At 47.2% G+C, this 25,110-nt stretch overlaps 1 protein-coding gene across 1 annotated transcript in view; it reads right to left on the bottom strand.

The window, feature by feature from the left end:
• Nucleotides 1-436: 436 nt before the first annotated feature.
• ITGB3 (integrin subunit beta 3) overlaps nucleotides 437-25,110 on the bottom strand; it is a 63,835-nt gene continuing 39,161 nt past the window's right edge. Inside the window, exons 9-15 of the mRNA XM_083407647.1 lie at nucleotides 23,249-23,383; nucleotides 20,934-21,363; nucleotides 12,341-12,569; nucleotides 9,344-9,444; nucleotides 6,791-6,910; nucleotides 3,470-3,636; nucleotides 437-2,838 (exon numbers count right to left, since the gene is read on the bottom strand). Of these exons, the coding sequence (XP_083263773.1) occupies nucleotides 2,770-2,838; nucleotides 3,470-3,636; nucleotides 6,791-6,910; nucleotides 9,344-9,444; nucleotides 12,341-12,569; nucleotides 20,934-21,363; nucleotides 23,249-23,383 (1,251 nt within the window). The 3' untranslated portion in view covers nucleotides 437-2,769. The remainder of the gene's footprint in view (nucleotides 2,839-3,469; nucleotides 3,637-6,790; nucleotides 6,911-9,343; nucleotides 9,445-12,340; nucleotides 12,570-20,933; nucleotides 21,364-23,248; nucleotides 23,384-25,110) is intronic.

Below are 25,110 nucleotides of genomic sequence, written 5' to 3'. Positions count from 1 at the left end.
CATTCTGAACCTATTGAACATTTGGTAAAAAAATCATTCTTGTTCCAAATCTCTCTCTTTAGATTTACAATCGTGGGCATAAAAGCAGTCGAGCAACCACTAAAATTGAGCATTTAAGGCTACCTCTTGTTACTTTCTGGGGACTGGACCGGCTATAAAATCGAGAATGATTTTATAAACTTCTACAGTGCCTCCTCCCAATCCATCCCCCCCCCACACACTTTAGTGTGTTTCCTCACTGGAAAAAGTAATCCATCCCACATATTATTTTAGGTGCTCCTTTCTGTACCTAGCACGGTTCCGGAAATAGGTAGATTTGCTTCCACATTCTCATTTCACCAGCAATAGCAATTTGCGGCGTTGTGTTAAAGTTGTCATTGGGCTAAGAGCAAAAAAAGAAGAGACAAATGAATGACTAAGAGAAGCCAGGCAAATCTGTGGGTTGAGACAATTTGATTTTATTTGCGTGTGACAAGAGTCTTCATTCCATCACATCATTGCCCTCAACAAGACCTGCTTTTCACCCAAATCAACACAGCCCTGCCTGTCCCCTTCTAAATATGTTCCCAGGCTTACTTCCTGGCACCTATCTCTCCTTCCCAGAATCCACCAAAACCGAAAGAGGACAGGTGAGGCTGGGGGGGGGGGGGTCGGATGGGGCAAGGAGCTGAGAAACCCAGAAGAATAGATCCATTGTGCGAACGGGAAAAGTAGTAACCTGGAAGCTGGTGCCATGTGAACTCAACTTCTTCCGACCTACATTTTGTCACTCCCAACAGACTAACTGCAGCCTCCTTTTCTTAATTCCAGGGTCGGAAGTTTGTGACGGCAATGGGAGATACTTTGGCTGATAGATTCAGCCTGCACGGTGGGAAGCTTGGGGCGATGGAAGCGCTGGCGTGAGCGGTGGATTGAGAATCGGGAAGGAGAGGAAAGAGGGCATCAACATTTCTGCGAATCCTCACCTGTTTTAATGACTATGGGTCTCAGGTCAAGAAGCCACCTTCCACAGTCTGAAGGGCCAATGGCGAAAATACCCGAGTCTACCAGAATAGTTCACAGCCCAACAAAGATGGAGGAGGGGAGACCCCTCTAGCTGTACTGGGTGACGCAAGCCCAGAAAAAGACGGTTTCATTGGGCAGGTTGCTTCAGCATATTCCCGACCCCCTTCAACAAACCTGAGGAAAATTTTAGGTCACCCAGGACACCGGAGTCTCATCTCCTTAAGGCGAATCTTTGGTTCCCTGAGTAAGAAAGCAGGAGCTAAGAACTTGCCCCCATGGTGAGGCTCTGAGGATTCAGGAACATGTGAGACGACGACAGCTCAGAGACACATATCACACCTTGACGAAGGAGCTCCTGATTCATATGAACCTAGGAGAATACCTTGTCAAGCTACCAAGCCATCTAGCCTGCTACGGTCTACTCGGACAGAAATCAGCTCTCCCAGGTCTTCCCCAGCCTTGCTGCATAACATAATACACGCTCTATCAGTGAGCAATGACCCTTCCCCAAACCGTCAGCATTATCAAGTTGGCGATGCAGCACAAAGGTGAGAGATGTTGTGTGAAGGGGCTTGATTTGAACCCAGGAGCTCAGCCTTGGAACACGCGGAGCCATTGTGCAAAAAGAAGTACCTTCAAGCACGTGCAGAGTGCCTTTTGTCCCTTAACAAACTGAGCCCTGTGAATGATTAGGGAGGGTCACAAAACGGTCAGGGGCAAGCTTGTAAATACATCAGCATCTCTTGTTTTTCTAGAAGTTAAATACAAAACACTTATTACTTACTCTGGGGATGAGAATAGCAAGAGGTATATTATATATATTTTAAAAAACAGTATGCAGTGCATTGTTTTTGGTACAGTAAAAGCGAGATCAGTTTGAAACAGGTTCCGAAAATAATTTCGCACACCCCTCAAAATTCCAGAAAATGCTCTCTATTTCTGAACCTATTTAGAGGTTCGGTCTCGCCATGCTTGCAGTTGTGTCCGCAGCACTACAGAGCCTTGGGATCTTGTCGGCCAAATGACGGCTCCTCTGTTCCCTTTTCTCAAAGCTTTCCTACTCCCCTTAGGAATTAGGATCCATGGGAACTATATCTCCCATGTATCCTTGTGCCAGAAATGCTGGCAAGTATCACCTAAGACACCAGGGAGGCCTTGCAAGCAAGCTTTCCCATGCCCACCTGAGCCAACTGACTGGTAACTTCGGTTGAGAAGGGAAAGGGGCAGCGGCGATAGCAAGGGAGAGATTTCACCAGCTGAGCCATTTCAAACCAGGTGTGAAACTTTGGGAGGAGTTTGGGCTCAGCTAGGAGTGAGTTAGTAATAATCTGAATTGGGGAAGTTTGTTTCTGGAGGGAAAACTCCCCAATTCCAAACCTGATTAGTAAAACCCTTCGGAGTTAGATTGCATCTCAACATTCCTGCCCCTTAATTTTATACAACTAGAGTGTCCGGTCCCCTCCAAGGGATTTGCGCAATGCTCTTCCCACTGACGAGAGAGGCCTGCTTTCTCCTTCAGCATAGGGGTCTGCTGGGCCCACAGTACTAGGTGAGCTGAGGTAAACAGAGAATCTCGGAAGCATAGTGCATAGTTCACACACGGCAGCAGAACAACGCAGAGCAAAAGCTCCGGAACCATTTGAGCAACAGCTGTTAAAACATCTCACATACGCACACAACGCACACAGACAACACACATGCCAGCGCAACGCAGACTGTTCTGTAAACATCAGTAAGGAAGGCCCTGCAAGGCCTTGTCTCTCTTCACGAATTCCCACGGTACGTGATGTTGGTGAAGGTCGAGGTAGCTCCTTTGTACAATGGGTTGTTGGCCTGAAACAGAGAAATAGAAGAGTAAGGGAATTGGCACAAACCATAACCTGGACCTGCTAATTCACGGCCATTGTCAAAAGGTGTCTGCGTATAGGCTTAAACCAGTTTAACAGTTCTCTTGCCCCAGTGATCCCTGGCAAACATAATTCAGCGAGGCAGGGATTGGAATCTCTAATTATTCTCACCAAACCGACAACCCCAGGATTCTGTAACAGACCCAAAGCACACGGGTTCTAGCATATCTCCCTGGCAGCACGCATCTGAGAACATGACATGTCATCGTTATTTTAGCGTTTTTCTCTCCTTCCCTGCAGGCATTAATTAATGAAGCAGAGCAAAGGGCAGGAAATGCTAGCACAATGAGTCTAGTCATATGTTTTTTCAGCAGTGCAGTGCTGGAGAAATAGGAATGGATGTGAGTTTGCGACACCCACACTGTTTCCCCCTCAATGTCTCGTTTGAAAACTGGTATAAGCCTGATATCCATGGCTGGCATGATCCGCAGCATGAGGATTGCCAGAATATGGAAGCTGAACTAGGGATCACTGCAAGAAACTCCTTCCCCCGCTGCAGCAGAAATGTTGCAGGGCTGTTCTCTACTCCCCCATCAACCGCCTCTCGTGTTTCTCACCGTGTCCCATCTAGCCCTGGCCCGCTCTTCTTCAAACTTGGCAAACTCCCGCCGGTCATGGATGGTGATGAGCAGTTTCCAGATGAGCAGAGTAGCCAAGCCAATAAGCAAAATGGCTCCCGTCACAGAAAGGAGAACGACCAGGATGTCCGGCCCCTTGGGACAGTCTGCAAGAGAAGCATGTGTTATACAGGGCTGCAAAACTTCCTAAGTTTCCTACTTTGGTATTCCCATCCTCTCTCCACAACTCACACCTGCACACCAGTAGAGATCTCTACTGAGGATGCATGGCGATAATTCTCACCCCATATGGGAGTGGCTCCCCTCAATGACTTCCCTTCCTCTCTTTCCATGGTTCATTCTGCACTACATCCATCAAAACTTATTTACATTGTCAAATTTATCTTAATGCTGTCCACGTTTTCAAATATGCACAGTTTTCCTCTATATATTCAATAAACATTTTCCAATCTTCTTTAAACATATGTTCTTCTTGTTCTCTTATTCTATATGTTGGGTCCGCAAGCTATGCATATTCTGTCAGTTTATGTTGCCATTCTTCTATAGTTGGCACCTTGCTTATTTTCCATTTTGGAAAACACCAGTGTGGTGTAGTGGTTAAGAGCGGTAGTCTTGTAATCTGGGGAACCGGGTTCGCTTCCCCGCTCCTCCACATGCAGCTGCTGGGTGACCTTGGGCTAGTCACACTTCTCTGAAGTCTCTCAGCCCCACTCACCTCACAGAGTGTTTGTTGTGGGGGAGGAAGGGAAAGGAGAATGTTAGCCGCTTTGAGACTCCTTTGGGTAGTGATAAAGTGGGAGATCAAATCCAAACTCTTCTAACGAAACACAAGCCACAGTCGTGGCATACATAAATCCCTTTTTTGAGAGTGGCTCCCCTGCCTTATTCACCAGAAGCAGTTGCTCTGCAAGAACCACCTCAAGATACTTGGTCTCTGCTTCTGAGCTGTGGGAGTATTATTGTGGGGACAGAGAGCTTGGGGGCCTTTTGTGCCCAGCTGATGGTTCCGTTTCACGCATACATGTTCAACATCTCTTCACGACTGCCACGTCGAGTTATGACCACATATTCAGCTGCTAGCCATCAACATGTCATGTGTGAATCAGTTCTAATAGGTTTTCTGCAAGCCGGGCTCATTTGCTAGAGGCGTAGCTAGGTGAAAGATGGGCATTTTAGGAGACATTCACACTTAACTGAGAAGGGGATCGGATTTTCACAAAACACCTCCTCCCTTTCGTCTCAGTCCTAGTTCTGATCTGACGCTTGCGTTTTCTGCAATTCAAGTGCTATAGTGCTCAATCAAACGTGGGATAAACTCTCATCTAGGCCCAGCCCAAGAGAAGGACATAAATGACAAAGGATCAGATCCAATGTGGGCACAACCAAAGCCTCCCTAACAGCCAGATCTTCCTGGAGAAGAGGAGGTTAAGGGGTGATATGATAGCCATGTTCAAATATATAAAAGGATGTCACATAGAGGAGGGAGAAAGGTGGTTTTCTGCTGCTCCAGAGAAGCGGACACGGAGCAATGGATCCAAACTACAAGAAAGAAGATTCCACCTAAACATTAGGAAGAACTTCCTGACAGTAAGAGCTGTTCGACAGTGGATTTTGCTGCCAAGGAGTGTGGTGGAGTCTCCTTCTTTGGAGGTCTTTAAGCAGAGGCTTGACAACCATATGTCAGGAGTGCTCTGATGGTGTTTCCTGCTTGGCAGGGGGTTGGACTCAATGGCCCTTGTGGTCTCTTCCAACTCTATGATTCTATGATTCTATTCTAACACAGTTAAGAACCTCCTCTCTGGAAGACCAAGGCATATTTAGGCCACTGAGTACAATGACTCAGGCAGTTGGAATCCAGCCCTGGAGGGAGTTGCGGGTCTCAACAGTCTCTGATGATGTTTTGATGATGCAGCAACTGTCGCAAGATCCTCCCCAGAAAGCGTACTGGATAGCCAAAGATTTCCAACTCTATCTTACTTCCGCATTACTACATGCGTTAAGCCCCATGGAGTTGCAAGAGAACCGGCAGCTTTGTGGTTTCCCACCAGGCATTAGCCGGCCTCAAAACTGCTCCCCACTTAAGTCTGGCCTGGCCCATGTAATCTATCCCAGTTGGGTGTCAATCTCCTCTGTGCAACACAGCTGCATCTGAGTCACTGGCCAGGTCCGTGCCCCTTGTGGCTAGGGCTGCATTTGTTGGTGCCTTTATTCATTCTCTTTTGGGGGTCTAGGGCCAGGCTACCCTGAACACGCCCAATCTCCGTCATTCTCTTTTGGGGGGGGGCGGTGTTATATGACGATCCCTGGAACTTTTGCTCACAAGCCTTATCAGGCAGGCGGGAGACAGACTACAGCTCTCGCTTCCCTTTGCTGATCTATCAGCAGGCACAGCAGTGGCGTAGCGTGGGTTGTCAGCACCCGGGGCAAGGCAAGTAATTTGCGCCCCCCCCCGCTGCACTGTCCCTCCCCCAGATAGTCCCTCGCTCTCTCTCCGCACCGCACCGCACACCTGGCACCCTCCCCTCCACAGTGGGCGGCGACCCGGCAGCTCGGATTGGATTCGCACAGCCAGCACTGCAGTGAGAGAGAGTGAGTGAGCCAGGTAAGGGCAGAGAGCTGCGAGTGCGAGCGCCCCCCCCAGATGTTGCGCCCGGTGCGGCCGGCCCCCCCTGCACCCCCCACGCTATGCCACTGGGCAAAGACAGGGGCAGAATTTGCTACCCTAAGCAAAAAAAAGTCATCTGTTTCATTCTATTTATGCTTTTATTACTGTTAAGTCACTCTGGGGGCCCTTTTAAGGTGCAGCATTGTTATAAATAAAGCTTGCTTTGGTTTGGTTTTGCTTAATTCATCACTGCTCAAAATGCCCATCTTGGACGTTCATTCTCCAACTTGATACTTCTAGCTTAACAGAGATCTGCCTATTAAGTTTCTGATTCCCCTTCCTTGGCCATGTATGTGGTTCCAGTTTCTCTTTTCCTTCAAATCCCCATTTTCCCATGAAGCCTTTGGCTTGACCCTCATCTACTACAGAAGCAGTCTTAGGTACGTTCTGCTGTATTGGCAGATATGTGCTCTTTGACAAACAAACTTCTCTTTTCTTCCCCAACACATAAATTAAGTTTGTAAGTTCCTCGCAGCAGGAACCTTCTTAAAAAGGTTTCCCCCAGCTAATGAAACTATCTGACGTTTTGTGTGCATTGCTACAGCTGCATTTCTCAGGTTGCAGATTAAGCACGGGTGGTGGGGGGGACTAATCTCCAAAGATCAAGCCTCATTTACGTGACTTTTCAGCCTCACCTGGCTCCTCAATGACATAGAGGATGGACTTGCCGCTGGAGTCTTCATAGTACTGGAAACGTACCACGCAGTCATTCTCGTCCTTGTAAGTGCAATTCACAGCATCCTTCCCCTTGTCTCCTACATAAGGGGAGGGGCAGGTGAGAAGAAAGAACATGGAAACATTTAGTCCTACACATAGCGCTTTCAGGAATAAGTAAAGTAAAAATTAAAGGACCCCTGGACAGTTAAGTCCAGTCAAAGGAGACTGTGGGGTTGTGGCGCTCATCTCGCTTCAGGCTAGGGAACCGGCCTTTGTCCGCAGACAGTTTTCCGGGTCATGTGGCCAGCATGGCTAAACCTCTTCTGATGCAACGGAACACCATGAAGGAAGTCAGAGCGCACGAAAATGCCGTTTACCTACCCGCCGCAGTGGTACCTCTATTTATCTACTCGCATTAGCATGCTTTTGAACTGCTAGGTTGGCAGGAGCTGGGACAGAGCAACAGGTGCTCACTCCGTCGTGGGGATTCGAACTGCCAACCTTCTGATCAGCAAGCCCAAGAGGCTCAGTGGTTTAGATCACAGCGCCACCCGCATCCCTCGCTTTCAGGAGTTGGCCCAACAGTTGCCCTTGGGAAGTTCAGAAGTAGGACTAGGGGTGTCACAAGCATTCAGATTGGGGCCACACAAAAAGCAAGTGCTCCTACTCAAATACTCATAAACTGATTTGAATCTGTAAGCCTGGGTCCTCGATTCATTGCCAACATCGTCTCAGGGCTCATGGGAGGAGGCTGCTGTACTCTACATGAATTCCATCTCCTATTCTAGTCTAGTTGAATGTTTGTAGCTGGTGTAGGGCTCTAGATACAGGGATCAGCCTTTCCCAACATGATGCCCTCCGGATCTTTTTGGACTACAGCACGCAATACATGTGGCAGGCCACACTCTGGGTCAGGTGTTCTGAGCTCTAGATGTACTCTAGATGTGAGGGAATTCATAGAATCAGAGTTGCAATGAAGGAATACACAGCCGTCCCATACGAGGATCAAACCTGCAAACTTTGGCATTATTAGCACCACGCTCCAACCAACTGAGCTATCTATGCAATTCATCCTAACACTCTTGTTGCAGTCAGGCCACTTCCTGATGAGATTTAGGTTTGTAGCCATCATTCGACTCCATGGAGGTGGTGGACCTACTGAGATGTTGCATCCCATAGACCATAGTCTTCCCTGACCATTGCCCCTAACCAGCTGTTGTTGGCCATACTGGTTGGGAATGATGGGAATTGTAGTCCAACACCACCTGGGGACCCATGTTTGGGGGAAACTGCCATAAACCAATGGAGTCTGAGGAGTTCTGGATGGAGTCCTCTTAAGGTTGTTGGCATCTGCCTCTCGAGAGAGAGACAATGGAGCGCACCTCCTTTTCATGGCACAAGCCTGGTGGTGGCTATGGAGGTCCTGGGCCAAGAGTCCTAGAGATGGGGAGGCTTGGGGAAAAACCTGGAAAAAACGAAAAAAACAAAACCAGGTTTTCCCCCGAAGCAGTTTTTTCCTGGGAAAATGGGGTGGAGGGTGGAATACTCAAACTATATCAAACTGTTTTCTTCATTTCTTTTCTGGGGTAAAATGGCTTTGGGAAAAACCCAGAAAAAAACCTGGTTTCCCCTCCATTTTTCCAGTTCCCCCCCAGGCCTTCCCATCTCTAGCAAAGGCCCCCTCTCAGCCTCACGGATGTGGTCCAAAGGCAAGCAGAGAAATACATTTGGCACCAGCTTGGCTGCAGGAGTTGCCAGTAGGAGGCGTACAAGGCGCCATCCAACCATCTTAGGGACTCCACTCTGGATTTGTATTTACTCTTATCCCTTTCTTCTCCCGAAGATGTCCTGCAAGGCAGCAAGTACCTCTTAAGGTACCTGTTTGGTATCGTTGGTGCTCCCTAGGTTTTTGTGCGTGAAATATGTAGCATTTGCCTGTTTTCTTTTAAATGTGATTAGAGGCCATTCATTTTCGCCTCTTGTTACGTACACATTGCACGCAGAAGTTATTCTTTCTGCAGTGGCGTAGCGTAGGTTGTCAGCACCCGGGGCAAGGCAAGTAATTTGCGCCCCCTAACCCGGGGCAAGGCAAGTAATTTGCGCCCCACCCCCCGCTGCACTGTCCCTCCCCCAGATAGTCCCTTGCTCTCTCTCCGCACCGCACCGCACGCCTGGCACCCTCCCCTCCACAGTGGGCGGCGACTCGGATCAGATTCGCACAGCCAGCACTGCAGTGAGCGAGAGTGAGTGAGCCAGGTAGGGGCAGAGAGCTGCGAGTGCGACCGCGCGCCCCCCCAGATGTTGCGCCCAGTGCGGCCGGCCCCCCCTGCACCCCCCACGCTACGCCACTGTCTTTCCGTCATCTCAAAGCGTCTTCTAAAAGAAAAGATGGCTGGCAGCTAAAATACGAGAGGAAGAATGGTGTTGGGTTTGGGTGGCTGTTAATCACGCAAGAAAGAACTAGCACAGTTGCCATCACTTCCTGAGGCAGGTCTCTTGGTCACGCAGAGAGCCCCATGTTTCTTACGCACCTAGCTCCTGCACCAATTCAATCTCGTCCCGGCAGTTGCGGTTGCAGGTCTCTTGCTCCATCAGGATCCCCCTCTCAAACTTCTTGCATTCCACGCACTCCCTGCGTAAGAGGAAGAAGCAGGTACAGTGAGAATAATGAAGCAGGCTGAGGGATGCTGGCTCCAGATCCCATGCCTGCAAAAACAGAGGCTATACAGTCGTATCTTGGATCTCAAACGCCTTGGCTCCTGAACAAATCGGCTCCAGAAGGACCGAAACCCGGAAGTGAGTGTTCCGGTTGTCAAACTTTCTTTTGGATGCCAAAAATCTGACGCAGGTTCCATGGCTTCCGATTGGCTGCAGGAGCTTCCTGCAGCCAATCAGAAGCCACACTTTATAATGATGATGATAATAATAATAATAATTTATTATTTATACCCTGCCCATCTGGCTGGGTTTCCTCAGCCACTCTGGGCAGCTTCCAGCAGAACACTAAAATACAATAACATATTAAACATTAAAAGCTTCTCTCAACAGGGCTGCCTTCAGATGTCTTCTAAAAGTTTGGTAGTTATTTTACTCTTTGACATCTGGTGGGAGGGCGTTCCACAGGGTGGGTGCCACTACTGAGAAGGCCCTCTGCCTGGTTCCCTGTAACTTGGCTTCTCGCAGCGAGGGAACTGCCAGAAGGCCCTCGGCGCTGGACCTCAGTGTCCGGGCAGAATGATGGAGGTGGAGACGCTCCTTCAGGTATACTGGTTTCCGAACACCTTGGAAGTCGAACGGACTTCTGGAACGGATTCCGTTCGACTTCCAAGGTATGACTGCATTAGGATTTCAGCAGGATCTCTGACACTCACTCCCCCAGTCTCCCCCCCTAACCAAGGCATGTGTCCTTCCTCCCAGAGTACGACACACCTTTTGGGGTCAACATGTCTCAGGGTGTGACCCAGTGGCCGCTTCTGACAGAGGAGCGAGACAGTACAGTCCACTCCATCAGCCTCGCCCAGCTGCCCTTTAACTATTCCTGAACCGTCACTCTGTTAGCCACAGTCCTACCCAACTGCAGCAGAGGGAGAGGTGGGGAAGTGGAACATGCTTCATTCGTTGGGCTCCTCCCTGAACTGTCTCCTTTTTTCAGCCAGTCATCAGAAGAACTACAATGCCACTTTAACAACTGGCACCCAAGTTAAGCTCATTTCTTGCTCCCTCTCCATTCCTCCTGTGTCATATTGGCTAGACTGTTAGGCCTGCAGCCACAGACTTGATCTGAAAATGGAGTATTTGCAGTGTGCCTAGAAAAATGTAAGAATTTATAAATAGCAATTATGAATAATATTTCAGGGTTTTAGGCTGCTTCTCAGGGTATTCATGAGAAGGAATGAAATCTCAGGATGAGTGGGTAAGAACGAAGGGTTGATTAAAGCTTTTACATGCCCCTTGCTCCCCCCCCTTTTTTTTTTGTCAACTTTTCAAACTCGGAAGTCGAACGGAATCTGTTCCGGAAGTCCGTTCGACTTCCAAAACGTTTGGAAATCAAAGCACAGCTCCTGCAGCCAACTGGAAGCTGTGGAAGCCCCGTCGGATATTTGGCTTCCAAAAGAATGTTTGAAAACTGGAAGAGTCACTTCCGGGTTTGCGATGCTCAGGAGCCAAAACATTCAAGAACTAAGCTGTTCGACTTCCAAGGTATGACTGTACTTTGTTGTTGTTTTTAAAATTTATTTATTTATTTGATTTTTCAACTTAAAATTTTACGGAGATGTATCAAACATAAATCATAAAAAATCAAGATTCCAAGGAATCTCCTGGACTTTCGTCCTCTCCTATGTTGGTTCTATTATTAATCTGTTCCTCCCACATCTTTTATGATAATCCAAACCCTTTACCTCTTCCCATTATGTCCAGCATCAACCTAAAACAACAAGTGCTGTTCCAATCCTACTAACGAATTTAACTGTTCACAATGGTCTTTAAGTTATAAATTTCCCCTATTTCTTATTAAAATTTTGGTCTTCCTGAATCTTGTACTTTGCTGTTCCAGCAAAGGCCCGTTCAAATTGAGTGGCATAGCAAATAGGAAAGTTTTTAATGTTTAATGCTGTGTTGTGTTTTTAATATTCGGTTGGGAGCTGCCCAGAGTGGCTGGGGAAACCCAACCAGATGGGCAGGGTATATTATTATTATTATTAGTAGTAGTAGTAGTATTAATAATAATAATATCATCATCATCATCAGAGTTAAGAATGCGACCTTGCACCCTAATATTCTACACGTCAAATTCAAATCCACCCAAGCCACGATTTAGCATAGCCCTATGTGATAACCCAGCCAGTGAATTGGCAAGGATCCAGCAATATGCATTATGTATCTTAAAGGCAATATGACTACTGGAACAAGAGACTAAAGCATGTACACATAGACTCCAAGAAAACTCTACACTCTCTTTGAAAAAACAAAACAAAACACCCAGAGAGATTTATGGAAACTAGTACAGTGGTGCCCCGCAAGACGAATGCCTCGCAAGACGGAAAACCCGCTAGACGAAAGGGTTTTCCGTTTTGGAGGTGCTTCGCAAAATGAATTTGCTATGGGCTTGCTTCGCAAGATGAAAATGTCTTGCGATTCCTGGGGTTTTTCCCCCGCTCCCCACCCCCTTTTTCTAAGGCACTAAGCTGCTAATAGCCTTTTAGCAGCTAATCCGCTAATCCCTTAAGCCTTTAATAGCCGCTAATAGCCGCTAAACTGCTAATAGCACTAATCCGCTAATGGGCTTGCTTCGCAAGACGAAAAAAACGCTAGACGAAGAGACTCACGGAACAGATTCTTTTCGTCTTGCGAGGCACCACTGTAATTCATTTCTGAGAGAAAGCACAGATACTGTACCTATTTACAAGTCTACTCAAATACCTGGGGGACTGTGCCTCCTGCTATGTTTTTGTGTTTTGAGAAACGACAGACAACTGGCGCACACATACACACACACACACACACAATCACAGCTCCCTCTTGCTCACTTCTTGATAGTGCAGGCATCGGGGCAGGTTGGGCACTTCTCACAGGTGTCTCCGTAAGAGCCAGGCTGGGTGCAGACGCATTTCCCACAGGCACAGTAGCCGCGGCCTTGTCCGCTGCATACCAGCCCGTTGCTAGACATGCAGGTGTCGGTCCGGGTGGTGCAGTTGCAGTAGGCTCCCGTCCAGTCGGGGTCACACGCGCAGTCGCCACAGACGCATTCCCCATGACCTGCAGGCAAATCACAATGCGACTTATGTTCCAGTAAAAAGGTAAAGGGACCCCTGACCGTTAGGTCCAGTCGTGGTCAACTCTGGGGTTGTGGCACTCATCTCACTTTATTGGCCGAGGGAGCCGGCGTACAGCTGAGTTTCCCTATTGCATTGAGGCTTCCACTTTCAGTTTTCAAATGTTTCGGAAGTTGAACTGTCTTCCAGAACGGATTATGTTTGAAAACCAAGGTTCCACTGTACTTGGAAGGTCTGTTCTTAAAGATAGTAAAGGTAAAGGGACCCCTGACCATTAGGTCCAGTCGTGGCCGACTCTGGGGTTGCGGCGCTCATCTTGCTTTATTGGCCGAGGGAGCCGGCGTACAACTTCTGGGTCATGTGGCCAGCATGACTAAGCTGCTTCTGGCGAACCAGAGCAGTGCACGGAAACACCATTTACCTTCCCGTCGGAGCGGTACCTATTTATCTACTTGTACTTTGACATACTTTTGAGCTGCTAGGTTGGCAGGAGCAGGGACCGAGCAACAGGAGCTCACCCCGTTGCGGGGATTTGAACCACCGACCTTCTGATAGGCAAGTCCTAGGCTCTGTGGTTTAACCCACAGCGCCACCCACGTCCCTCATGTTCCAGTACTGGAGTCCAAATTAAACAGGAGGGGTGGGGCGCAGGAGGCCTTTACCAGAGAGCACAACGTGTGTGCTGCAAGGGAACAGTTTTAGCATTCAAGTTACCGACTCTCACCCCTCTTTCTCCCCAACCAAAACAAAAAGCAAAAACCCCATACCTGTCAAAGCAGAGTGCACATTAAGACAGAGCAGATACTTACTACACTTGATCTTAGCCAAAAGGCCGAGAAGCGAGCCACTTTTTGACTATTGATTTAAAACCCAAAAATGTATTTTATGTAATTGACTTATTATTTCTATTCTTTCCACATCGTATTGTTGTTTTATTGCTATGGCCGATGGCTGACGCAAATAAGGATTCACCCATTCATTCATTGGGACGGAGCAAAAATAGTGCATGAGGTCTGCAAAATTTCTTTTGACACCCTTGCCTGCAATACAGGAGGTAAGAATCGGAGCTGTCCGTGTGCTACAATTCTGACGCAGCACATGAGAAGTGCAGGTTGTGGCCATAGACTCAGAATTCAGCTTCCACTTATATTGTAAAACCACCAAGTGATTCTCAGACGAAGGGCAGTATAGAATTATTATTATTATTATTTTATTATTATTATTATTATTATTATTATTATTATTATTATTATTATTATTATTGCCTTTTCTCCAAAAGTTACAGCAAATACATGCTTGAAAGTATGTGTACGAATTACCCAACATCCCTAACTACTGCTGCTATAGTCTGGTTGGCTTAACTGGCTGGCGATATCCCGTGGTCAGAGGACTCATTGGCAGGGCTGGGGGCCAGGTTAACCAACATAGGCAGCAGTGTTGTGGTCCCAGGGGGTGGGTAGGGTGGCAGTGGCGCTTACTGGCTCAAATGCCCCATTGCCGTTCTTATTGCTCTACTGCCACCAAAAGAAGTGTGGTTTAGGTGGTGATATTTTAATCAAGATTTGTATTTTATAACATGTGTTAGGGTAATTCTGGAATTACTATTTATGGAAAACAGCATTTTCTTTCTTTTCCTCTTCTTTTCTCTTTTTCTTTCTTCTTTTTTCATTTCTTCTTACTTTTTATTTTCTTCTACAGTTTATGTTTGGCAAATATGTAAATAATTGTGTCTTTGCAGATATGTCTGGAAATTTAATTGTATTACAGTGGTACCTCGGGTTAAGAACTTAATTCATTCTAGAGGTCCGTTCTTAACCTGAAACTGTTCATAACCTGAAGCCCACTTTAGCTAATGGGGCCTCCTGCTGCCACTGCGCCACCGGAGCACAATTTCTGTTCTCCTCGTGAAGCAAAGTTCTTAACCCAAGGTACTATTTCTGAGTTAGTGGAGTCTGTAACCTGAAGTGTATGTAACCTGAGGTACCACTGTATTCAATAAAGTTATATTTTTTAAAGAAAAAATTAGTATCAGCTGGCGCAGATATTCTCCCTGGGTTGCCAAGGCAACAGAGGGTATACTCTTAATAATTTACCTCACAGTTGCCAGACACCAAGGCCTGTGCTTACATTTAATTCCCACCCAGGTAGGTGCTGACCTTGCTAAACCACTGATGCAGTTAGACCATTAGTTGTGTGGGCGGCGCACGCTCCAATCTGGAGCCCCCACGAAAGGCTGCCGTGGAAATATTCAGAGGAAATGTTTTCTCTGAGGTGCCCAGCTCTGCCCACGCACTCCTGGGACAGTGGGCAGGCGGCAACCTGCAGACCCTCTGCTAACTATGAAGACTGGTTAATGAGAAACTCAAGTGAATCACGGCTGGGCTGGTGGGGGGAGAAGGAGCAGCTGGTTTGGGAGGCAGGAGTCTCTAGTGACACTGAGGAAAACACATGCCAACTGAGAGAACAGGCCGTGCGTGTTTGTCACTCGCTTTAGAATTAATTACTCCGATGGAATGAACTGGGAGACAATGACCCAGTCAAACGTTGCTGAAGAGGACGAGGCTTGTGGAGGAAAGAACAACAAGAACAGAAAAGGAATTGGGAGCCATAGCAAATCTATCTAGTTTTCACTTTTACATGCCGAAATCCACGTCCCTGGGTTAGGTCTGTGCTTTTTTAAATAATTAACAAAAACCAGTCTCGCTCCAACGCCTTAACTGCAGCCTCGAGGCACAAATAAATGCATGTGATGACAGTGTGTTTTATAAAAACCCTATTCCCATACTAGGAAAATCGCCACCTGCTTCATTTCTGGTCGTCAGGCTACTGTGAACGCAGAGGCAAATTCAGGGGAGCGTGGCCGGTTTGGTCGCACCGGGCGCAGAGCCTCAGGGGCGCGACAGGTGGGGCGTCACAACTATGATGTAGAGTGGAAGACGAGAGGCAGAGGGTGCCAGTTTTAAGCGTCCGCTGAAATTTGAGACCCCCGAGGTGTGCCACTGGTCAGCAGTACAGGAACAAGGTCCATTAAGAAGTGGGAGCAACCATGCTCAGCATCCACATTTCCCATTCCGGAAATGTTGAAATTTGTGACCTGGTTTGTGTGCTCAACCTGATGGCAGCTTCCTTTTGTCACAGTCCAGACTACGGGCAATTGAAGTCCCGGCTGAGGACGCCAGGACCGGGGGCAAGATGGCGGGGTGGGAGCAGGAATGAGAGTCCAGAAGCCAGGGGTCCGAGGGTCAAGAAGCAGGGAATCACAAAGTCAAGGGTCTGAGGGTCGAGAAGCAAGGAGTCAAGGAGCCGAGGTCCGAAGATCAGGAAGCAAGGAGCCAAACTCAGCAAGGCAGGGAGCGTGTTGCTGTGGCAAAGAACCAAAGGGAATTTCTGACCTTATATCCCTTCCCGGCTCTTGCCACCAGGTGCTGTGAGTTACCAACTGGCCTCACCTGTACGGCCACGCCTTGCCTCTCCAGAACAAACTTAGGAAGGCCCCAGTCCTGCGAAGCCCTACTCGTCACAGGGCCTGGCTCCTGTACGCACTCCTGACACCTTTGCCTATCATGCGGCACTGCAGCACGCCATCAGGAAATGCCTCTGGGCAAAATGGGTATTTTCCTCTCCCTCTGTGAGTGCTGCCATGTTGAAGCCTGAGGGTGCTCTATGGCAGGCATGTCCAGCTCCCAAGAGACTGCGTTCTACTCCCACTATAAAAAAACTGGCAGTGATCTACCCAGTGGATTGACCAAAGTTGTTGAGAATTTTTTTTTTGGGGGGGGGGGGAATCAATGCAATCAACCAGGGATGCCCCACGATTGCGATTGACCGGTTGAACATGCCTGTTCTATGGCAACAGGCTTCTCGAAAGATTCCATCAACGGTGTCTCCGAAAAATCTTACACATCACTTGGGAAGACAGGCAAACTATTATCAGTGTACTGGATGAAGCAAAGATCAGCAGTGTTGAAGCAATGATTCTTGAACATCAACTTCGTTGGACTGGTCACGTTGTGCGAATGCCTGACTATTGTCTTCCAAAGCAACTACTCTAGTCCAAACTTAAAAATGGAAAGCGTAATGCTGGTGGTCAACAAAAGAGGTTTAAAGACTGTCTCAAGGCAAATCTAAAAAAATGTAGTATAAACACCGACAAGTGGGAAACACTGACCTGTGAGAACAGCCTTTACCAAAGGTGTCATGGGCTTTGAAGACACTCAAACTCAGGACAAAAGGGAGAAACGTGCTAAGAGGAAGGCATGCTTGGCAAATCCACACATTGACCAACAACCACCTGGGAACCAATGTCCCCACTGTGGAAGGATGTGTGGATCCAGAATTGGCCTCCACAGTCACTTACGGACTCATTATTTAAACCGTGTTTATGGAAGACAATCTTACTCGGCTACGAGTGATCACCAAAGAAGAAGGAGGGATTGGGGGAATTCAATTCAGTTCACGTTTAGAAATGAGCTTGGGCCAAGCCATGCTTTTTGAAAAACATACATGAACTGAAACACAGCCAGTCTTCCAAATTCTCTCAGTTGTACAATCGATAACAAGCACATACTGCAACAACATGTGCATGGCAATGCATAAATTAGCGAACGCAACCTACAAAAATGTGCTGCCTTAGGGAAAACGGCTTTGCGGAAGTGTGCGGATGAGGCAAAACTGTGTACGGAAAGTGTATACCAGCGGAGAAATTCACACTAAAATGCTGATGAATTTTCATGGGTACTTTTCATTTCAATCGCAGACCTAACCTGGAAATGTGGAGAACTTAAGATAGGAAAAATGATAAACCAAGGGAAAACCAACACTGACAGATTCACTCATCTCCAAGTGAGATTCAAGGCTGCTGTGGCTTCCCACCTCTTGTTTCCTCTCAGCCTTTTAGCGATGGGCAGGAGAAGGCTTGGCTACATTATCTCCCAATTCAGTGGTGGATTCAGGGCCAAACCATGCTTTGTGTGAGCGTCTTGTTTCTACTACGATATCCTCTGAATGGAGTATCAAAGGTCAGTATTCTCCTAAAAGAATCACAGCGGCTTACGCAATGAATGGCATGCCTGCTTTATCAATGGGCTATAAACATCTCAAACGGACGCATTGCACAATGTTTGTTGTATTTCACAACACACACAGAAACTCATATGGAACGGAATGCGCTGCTGCTGCTCTGTGCAAGGAGCAAGGATGATTCTCCCAGCTCACACAACCACAACAGTTGCCCCTTTCCCCACCAGTCCTTATCACATTGAGTCACCCACACAGCCACCCTGAATCCTGTAACTAAAAAGAAAGGCACACCCAAGCAGCCCTTTCCTCCTTCAGGGAAGCAGACATAATCAAAGTCTGGATCAAGAAGTCATAAATTACAAGCACAGACCAGGAAGCACTGCTGAACTGGCACCCTCCCTTTCCACATCAAGCATTCCACTTGCACAGAAATCTTATTTGAGGAGGTAAACAAATTCGGTCCCTGCCTGAATAAGAGTTTTGTGTAACCCACGAGCTTGCTATCGTGTGAACACCAAATGCTCGAATAAAAATGTTATTACTTTTTGAATGCTACCGCCTATGGCAAAATACAAGAAGTTCTGTATGTGTGTGTTTCTGTTGCCTATGTATACAGTGGTGCCCCGCAAGACGAATGCCTCGCAAGACGGAAAACCCGCAAAACGAAAGGGTTTTCCGTTTGCAGAGGCGCTTCGCAAGACGAATTTCCCTATGGGCTTGCTTCGCAAGATGAAAATTGACGAAAATTTTTGAGTTTTTTTTTCACTCCAAAACCCCTTTTTCTGAAGCGCTAAGCTGCTAATAGCATTTTAGCAGCAAAACCGCTAATCCCTTAAGCCTTTAATAGGCATTAATAGCCCTTAAACTGTCAATAGCACTAATAGCGCTAATCCGCTAATGGGCTTGCTTCGCAAGACGAAAAAATCGCAAGACGAAAAGACTCGCGGAACGGATTCTTTTCGTCTTGCGAGGCACCGCTAAATATAGTTATTATAGTAATTACTTATATCCCGCCTTTTTCTCTGATGGGAACACTCAAGGTGGCTTACAGATAAAAATGGAAACAGCTAACAACATAGGAAAAATAAGAATAAAAACCAATTTAACGTTAACAGAATTAAAACTACTATGTATAGCTAAAACAAAGTCCTCAAAGGTCATTATGATCTATCTTTCAGTATCTATCTATCAGTATGATCTATCTTTCAGGCAGGAGCTTCCAGGTCCCCTTTCAGAAGTGAGAACAATAGTGCACTTATTTCTTAATCCCTTCCAAGATCCAAACCCCATGTTTTCCCCTTTTCCCCCTCCCGTATCCCAAATAACTCTCTTGGACAGGGTAATCTGCTTAACATAGATCAGCAAGAAACTGATTTTCTGGCAGACCTCACAGAGTAAGTATGTGAGTACTTTTCCCACATCAAAGTTCAGCTACAATTAAATCTTTGCCATTTGGGGCCTCGTCCTAAAGGAAAGGAGCCAAGGACTAGCAGATACACCACTTAGGAAGGGAAGGAGGGTGTGCTGTTCCTCAGGAACACCTTTATTTCTGTCCAGCGCTGGCTGGTTCTATGCATTGATTATTGTTAGAAAGACTTCAGTTGGCACTGTGTTTGAGATGTGTGCCCAAAGCTACAAACCTCTTTAAAAAAAACATTGACTGTTGGATGCAAGTTGATAAAAATCAATAATTAATTATTCTCTGAAGGAAAAGGAACCAGGGCACATGCCCAGTGGCATAGCGTGGTTTGCCGGTACCCGAGATGGAGCAAGTGTGGTTCCCCCCACACCCAATGGACTGGGGAGCTGGGGTGGGGGCACACGCCGGGGGGGGTGGCTGTGTGGAGCCCACATGGAGGGTGAACGGCGCCCACCTCCAACAGGCCCCTCACCTGCTGACTCCATCCACCTGACCACTAGACCAACCTGCCTCTGCCTGTTGTGGGGGCGTCTGATTGTGCCCCCTCAAAAATGTGTTAAATAAGTTGGAGTTCTTGTTATTAAATATACCAAGAAAAAAGCACACCAAGAACTCAGGCCAATGTGAGTTTCAATAGTGGGAGTGGTCCCTACTCACAAGTCAATAGTCTCAATAGTAACAAAAACTAATCCATTCCAAAGTATGTATTCTGACAAGAATTACAAACTCAAGTAGAGATTACAAACTCAAACTCATAAAGATATGTATAACACAATAATTCGTTACAAAGATTTTCTCTTTTTCACTCAACAATAATGTTGATCCTTATAATTTCTCGGCTTGGAGATGGAGACTCAGTTTCAACCACAGAGCAGAAGTCAGAAGTCAGTTATAGATTAGAAGCCAGGAACAGGGCCCTGTTTCGATGTATTCACCTTCATCAGCTAATTTTTAAAAGGTTGTGGAAGTTTGAAGACTTTTGGATAAATATATCCTGTTATTTTCTACGTTTCTCAGGGATAACAACTTGTGGGTAGATCAACGTGTATCTTGAGCTTTGATCAACATTATTGTCGAGTGAACAAGAGAAAATCTTTGTAATGGATTATTGTGTTATACATATCTTTATGAGTTTGAGTTTATAATTTCTACTTGAGTTTGTAATTCTTCACAGAATACATAGTTTTGAATGGATTAGTTTTTGTTACTACAGTGGTACCTCGGGTTAAGTACTTAATTCGTTCCGGAGGTCTGTTCTTAACCTGAAACTGTTCTTAACCTGAAGCAGCACTTTAGCTAATGGGGCCTCCTGTTGCCGCTGCGCTGCCAGAGCACTATTTCTGTTCTCATCCTGAAGCAAAGTTCTTAACCTGAGGTACTATTTCTGGGTTAGCGGAGTTTGTATCCTGAAGCTTATGTAACCTGAAGCGTATGTAACCCGAGACACCACTGTATTGACTATTGACTTGTGAGTAGGTACCACTCCCTCAAAAATGGGGCCATGGCCTCCCTGTCCCGCCCCTGCCCCCCCCCCAATGCTACGCCTCTGCACATGCCTTTAAAAAGGTACTGCTCTTTCTGCAACATAATCTCGGATCGATTCAAAAGTGGGACATTGCAAATGGGCGCAGAGCTTCCTCTGCAAAATCAGAGGAGGAAACCGAACCTTTCCGGCTAGACACAAAACGTTTGAGAGCGAGCCGGCAGTGTTTTGAGAGCGCCATCCATTCCTATGGTGCGCCAACAGCCCCCCACCCAAGCAGCCAGATGTTTGGGGCTACAACTTCCGCGAGTCTGCTTGATCAGAGAAGGGGACGAACGGAACGCAGCGTGAGCCCCTTCGTTTCAAACTGCACCAAGTTCTCGAAAGCCCAGTTCCAAGCCCCCTGCAGACATTTCCCCACTTACCAGAGCACAGCTCGCCCTTGAACCGGACGCAGGAGAAGTCATCGCATTCACAGTACTTGCCGGAGATCTTGCCGAAATCACTGCTGTAGCAGACGCACTGGCCACAGATGCATTCTCCCCGCTGGTTGCAAGCAGGCTGCCCCTGGCGGGGGCTGCAGTTATCCTGCTGCGAGGGGCTGTATTCCTCCTCGGAGCACTCGCACTGGGTGCCCAGGCGGCCCGGGTGGCAGCGGCATATGCCGCATTCAAAGGTGCCGTTGCCGTTGCTGCAGATCTCGCTGTCCGGCTTGGCATACCTTTGGCAACCGCAGTCGCAGTCGAAGTTCACCTCCACCGTCAGGCTGTCCTCAAAGCCCACCGGCTTGATGGTGAAAGTCTTCTGCGGTTCCGCGGGGCAGCCACGCACCTTTGCTTCAATGCTGAAGCTCACCTGGAAAGAGCAAGACACCCGGAACTGCCCTCACATCCTTCAAGGAAACACCATTTTTAAAAAAAACCCAACCGCTCGGATTCTGTGCTTTTAATAACCTATCTCTCACAGCCTGGAGGTGGAATTGCCCAATTCGTACCAAAGCTGCCCATTCGCAATGTTGCAATGAGTTGCGATGACATTCTCTTGCTCAGTAACTGGGGAGAATCTCAGTCCATTTCTTGGGTGGGGGGGGAAAGACCACAGCTCTCCACTTAAGGCAGCTCTTAGAAATCGCAGTATAGGGCAAACACCCTACCTGAGGGCACTTAAGGTCAGGGCAGCCCAAGCTCCCCCTTTCCTCTCTCTACAGCAGCCGCGGTTTCCCACCCACCCGCCCTTTAGGTGTGCTTTCGGACCTTGCTATGGGCTTCGGCTGGTCGCCGCAAGGGGCCTGGTAGGAGTTTTTCCATTTGGCTAATTGGCTGAATTTTGAAGCCACTTGGTTTTTTCGCCTACCTCGTAGCAAACGTCACAACTCCTTGGTTTCGGCGGTTAGGCATTGGCCGGGGTATTGTTATGCAAATGAGGTCGGGGGGAGGATCGCCATCACCTCCCCCAATTCTTGAAGGGTGGTTCGTTAATGGACTCCGGGGGGGCGTCGCCTCGTCCGAAACCTATGGAGGCTAGGGCCTAAAGCGCGCCCCTAAGCGGTAACCCCTCAGGGAGTGCCCAGGGATGTGTATCTCGGGGGCTCCCCCTGTTGGTGCTTAACCCTTCCCGGTTAGACCGGATAGTCTGTTAGGGCCAATGCCTAAGGCCAATACCGCTCTTACCTGTAATCAATAAAGTTGTGGCCATTTTTCACCCATTAACCTAAGTTCTGGTGTCCGTGTCTTTATTTATTCCATTTGTGGGAGGGGGCGGGTATAGCCACGCAACTGCTTCTGTTTCTAAGAGTTCCGTTAAGTGCCGTTTCATGAAACTGTTTTAAATTCTCTCCGTTTACTGAACAAAGAGTATCATTATACAGTGGGAGCTGGGTTTTGTTTTTGGGTTTTTTTTGCATCCAATAGGCAATTCTGTAGATAACCTCTTGTTCTTTTTGCAGCAGTGGCAAACATGGTGATTCACTGTAGTGAATGGAGAGTGACTGAGGACAGGTCTGTTTTTAGTCTTGGGGAAGGAAGTGTAGTAAATCAGATCATTTTAGCAGGGGTAAAAAAATTAAAAGGTATAGGACCCCTGGACGGTTAAGTCCAGTCAAAGGCGACTATGGGGTTGCAGCGCTCATCTCACTTTCAGGCCAAGGGAGCGGGCATTTGTCCACAGACAGCTTTCCGGGTCATGTGGCCAGCAGGACTAAACCGCTTCTGGTGCAACAGGACACCGTGACAGAAACCCAGAGTGCATGGAACACCATTTACCTTCCTGCTACAGCGGTACCTATTTATCTACTTACACTGACGTGCTTTCAAAGTGCTAGGTTGGCAGGAGCTGGGACACAGCAACGGGAGCTCACCCTTCACGGGAATTCAAACCACCAACCTTCTGATTGGCAAGCCCAAGAGGCTCAGTGGTTTAGACCACAGCGCCACCCATGTCCCGAAGGAAAGGGGTGCTCGATGCTACTGAATACAAATCTGCAGACACATGGTCCCTTACTTTTTAACTTTTGAGGCCCTCTGCCTCCCAAATTTTAACCCATAAAAAAAACACCCTCTACACAAAAGGTTTATGATGAAGGCAGAAATATTACTTGCACATTCGGCTGACACTTTCCTTGTGCCTCTGCTTCTTTGCTGTGAACCTTCTTAAGACTGCTGGTGGAGGTTTTGGATTCCCTTTGAATGAGGGACATGAAGAAGTGGTCCTCCTACCCCAGCCCCTTGCAGTTCTTACTCACCGTGTCTCCAATCTTAAGGCCAACGCAGGACTTAACTCCAGGAATGACTTCGTTGTTCAGGCAGGTGGCATTGAATGAGAGGGACAATTCATCCGGCAGATTGCGAACTTCTAGTTCAATCTTGGAACGAATTTTCTGAAAGAGGAACAGGGGGGATGTCCTAGGATTCAGCTACATTAGTAAAAATAAACCGCTATAAATGCATTATAACACTGTGATGCCAGATGGTGCTGCAGAGCTGAAATCGGAACTCTATGAAATTTTCCATTGTGAGGTTTAAAACGTTTCTCCCCACCCAGAGCATTTTCAGAGTGCTTTTTGTAGCTGTGTAGATGCAGCCACAGCCTTAAGCTCAAGATGAACCCTCAACAAAAAAAGCAAGCACATTTCCCCATTCATTCACATTTATTCTTGTTTACATCCAAAAACAAAGATCCCTGAGTGGCTTACAACGATGCTAAAACACAGTGATAAGCTGTAAAAACTGAGCAGGCCTGGAAAACAGTATTTTGGGTTGTATGCAGTGCTAGTTTTATTCAGAATAAAGCCACTGAAATTTAATGAGCCTGCTAGTCCTGTCCATTAAATTGAGTGGCTCTGCCCTGAGCACAGCTAGCATTGGATACAGCCTGCTGAAAGCTTTGGCTCCATTGCTGATGGGAGTTTTGTTAATTAATTCACTCCTCTCAAGTCAATCCAGAGTGGTGCAGTGGATTAAGTAAAGTGTATCAGCTTGGGTCAGAAAGGCTAGGGTTCAAACAGCTTAGCCATGCAGCAATGTCACCCTGAGAAAGTCACACTATACCTTGAAAGGTTGGGCATACAAAGAGAATGCACTGCAACATTTTGTTGCAGGCCCCAAACACCTGAAATGAGTTTAGGGCTCCAGCCAGCTTAGAGTAGGAGCCCCTTTCAAAACTGACAGAAAAACAACTCTGACCACCCCCTGCTATGCCAGAGGGGCTTTCAGCCTGGAAAGTGAGCTGTGTTTTGTGGATATAAACACAGACATACACACGCATATATGTTATTCAACAGTGATCCTCTCGCTGTGTTTAGCAGGAAGTAGCAAAAAGGGGGCAGAACTGTGAAGCAGGAAGCTTCTAATTAAATACTGCTTCGGATAAGTTATGAGAAAAGAAAACATGGGAAGGAACACAATCAATGCTAGAACGCAACTATATTTTAAGTAGGTTATCCGGATGGCTCCATAAAAACAGAATAAACGAAGGACAGCATTTCCAGACCAAACTGCTGGAGTGGAAGCAATATTAATGCATCACTTACACTAGGAGACACCTGTTTGCAGCAGTTCGGATTGCCCTGGTATCTACAGTTGAGGGTGGTATACGAAATATAATAATTAAAAAAAACAAAAACTGGGGGGTGGGGCGTGCTTGAAAGTCCACATCCCTCTTCCACAACCCCATGATAATATGAGTGTGGAAAACTAAGAGGCCATAGAGAAAAGCTCAGAAAGCCCAAACTAGACAGAAAAACCCTTTGTGCAATTTGCAACTGGGAAGTGAATTAAAATCTGCCCTCCTGAACAGAGTAACAACAGAGTCACAGCTGGGTTACTATTTCAATTTTAACGCCTGCATTTCCTCCGCTTTTACAGCTTTACAACTATGCGCAGCAAGCAATGAAGATCAGAAGCCCCCGGATCATGTCTCCTGGAATTTAGGGAGCCTCACTCAGCCAATGGGCTGCTAAGTGAATGCTGTGCGCACCTCATCCAAACACATAGGTGTTGCCTGCATCACACAACAAAGTTTGCTTAGCTGTGGGAGGTGCCCCTGGAAATCTGGCACCTGCCCATTTTGTCTGGATCAGCCTGGCTTCTGCATATCACAGGTCTA

Source organism: Podarcis tiliguerta (genome assembly GCF_965153285.1).
Source record: "Podarcis tiliguerta genome assembly, chromosome: 13".
Taxonomy (NCBI): domain Eukaryota; kingdom Metazoa; phylum Chordata; class Lepidosauria; order Squamata; family Lacertidae; genus Podarcis; species Podarcis tiliguerta.
This window is presented reverse-complemented; position numbering and strand designations above follow the sequence as displayed.